The sequence below is a fragment of the Grammomys surdaster genome, unplaced genomic scaffold, assembly GCF_004785775.1.
Source record: "Grammomys surdaster isolate TR1022 unplaced genomic scaffold, NIH_TR_1.0 125267, whole genome shotgun sequence".
Lineage (NCBI taxonomy): Eukaryota > Metazoa > Chordata > Mammalia > Rodentia > Muridae > Grammomys > Grammomys surdaster.
In genome coordinates this window covers 1-2,025 of record NW_021620150.1, presented here as the reverse complement: position 1 = coordinate 2,025, position 2,025 = coordinate 1, and the positions used below count along the sequence as shown (strand labels likewise).

The 2,025-nt window shown below is 44.0% G+C and overlaps 1 protein-coding gene across 1 annotated transcript; it reads right to left on the bottom strand.

The window, feature by feature from the left end:
* Positions 1–395: 395 nt before the first annotated feature.
* LOC114637299 (sperm motility kinase Z-like) lies at positions 396–1,922 on the bottom strand (the record flags this gene model as incomplete). Its single annotated transcript, XM_028785525.1, has 1 exon — positions 396–1,922. A coding segment is annotated over one exon (1,527 nt), but the record flags the coding sequence as incomplete, so codon positions are not given.
* Positions 1,923–2,025: the final 103 nt, after the last annotated feature.

Sequence of the window (2,025 nt, the reverse complement as noted above, 5' to 3'; positions counted from 1 at the left end):
TGGGTGGGCTGTAGACCAAAGAAACCCAGAGGAAGAGTGGCCCAAGACCCTTCTCAGCCCAGAAGATCCTGAGTTCTGTGCTTGGGACACTGAGCTGAGCCACAAGAAGAGATTTACACTGGTGCATTGTGGTTTTGATGTGATTTGATTTGATTTGATTTGATTTGATTTGATTGTGTTCTTGTTCTACACTCTTAGAGTAAGAAAGTATTGTACATGTGTTTAATTTTATGAGCACCCACATCCCACACTATCTAGATATAACTACTTATAACTCACTCTACTTGAAGAACCATAAACTGTCTATATGCAAGACATTAGTAAAACCATAGATAAAGTGAATACAAAAATATTCCTGAACCATACCTTGTACTTCTTGTCATTATGGTGTCCTCTCATTTTTGGGGGCACACTTTCCTCGGATGCTTGTTGTGAGGTGACACACAGCAGCACAATGTCCTCATGCATGCTCCTATTCTCTTTTTCCATTTTGCCCAGCCCCTAGGCTCCAAGGAGCTTGAAGTTGAAGTCCCACTTTGTTGTGAGTCACTTAAGGCCTTCCCTGCCTGGGAGCTAGTGGAAAAGCTGGTATCTTCTCTGCTCATTGAAGTGTTTCTTCGTAAGTAAATACAAGGGGCAGTCATAGAACGTTTGTAACGTCTGTCCATAGTGGGTGTGTTTTTGGATGAAACAGGAACATTTGTCCCCCCTCTTTGTCTGAGAGGATGTATGTCATTAGATGAGACTAATGTCTTAAGGGAAGGTTCAGTGGCCCTTCTCCTGGGAGGCGGAGGGAAAGTGTCAGGGTCTTCTGCTGAAGGGAAAGGTGTCACTCCTGGATTCATTAACTCTGTTTGGACATAATTGCCATCATCCTGACATGCCTGCATTCTCAGTAGGTGGTAAGTCGCCATAGTTTCATCAAACTTTTTGTGTTTTAATGATTCCCTAATGTCCTGCGAATGAAACCCAATATCTTGCATGGCCAGCATGATGTCAGGGTCTGGGAAGCTGATGTCTCCATTGGAATGAAATGCAAAAGTCTTTCCCTGTTCCTGAAGCCATGGATGACTTAGGAGGTCTTTTGCAGTTGGCCTCTGGTTTGCATTTACTGTCAACAAACAACTAATTATGTTCCTTAAATTTTTAGAGAGATGATAAGGTGTTTCATACCTCCCTTGCAAGACTTTTTGCTTCTGTTCACTCAGTGTATTCCCTGGAAATGGAACAACACCAGACACCATATAGTACAAAATAACCCCCAAGGCCCATATGTCTACTTTTGGCCCGTCGTAAGGGTAGCCTAAGAAAATTTCCGGGGGGATGAACTGTAAGGCACCACACAGCCTTATTAGTTTTTGCCCAGGCATGAATCTGGCACCTAATCCAAAGTCAATAATTTTTACATGTCCATGGTCATCCACAATGATGTTGTCAGGCTTTAAATCTCTGTGCACAACACCTTTACCATGGCAGTAGTGTATGGCACTCAGCAGCTGAATGAATATGCCTCTAGCTTCAACTTCCTTCAGATATCCAGCCTTGCGGACTCGATTAAGTAGCTCTTCTCCCTGGGCCAGTTCCATAATTAGATAAACATTCTCTTTCGTTTCTATTACTTGTAGCAGGGAAACAATATTGGGATGACTGAGCATCTTCATGATTTCAACTTCCAACATCCTTGGCTCCCACAGAGTCTCACGTTTCACAAGGGCTTTGATAGCAACAGGGGCGCTTGTGAGGCGATGGAAGGATTGCCTCACTTTAATAGTGAAACCCCGCCCCAAGGGCTGCAGAACTCTGTACTGCCCAGTGATGGACTCCTCAGTGAACAAGCTGTGCACAGAGCTGGCCTCTGATGACTCATCCTCACTATCAGAGTACACGGTGGGTAGCAAGGCTACTGCCATAGAAATGAGGTGCTGAGGAGAACCGAAAAGAGATACAGAGAAACTCAGAGTCATGAGAGACGAAAGCAACAAAATCAGGAGGATCCAAAGTAAAACCTAAGTACAAAGTGAAACC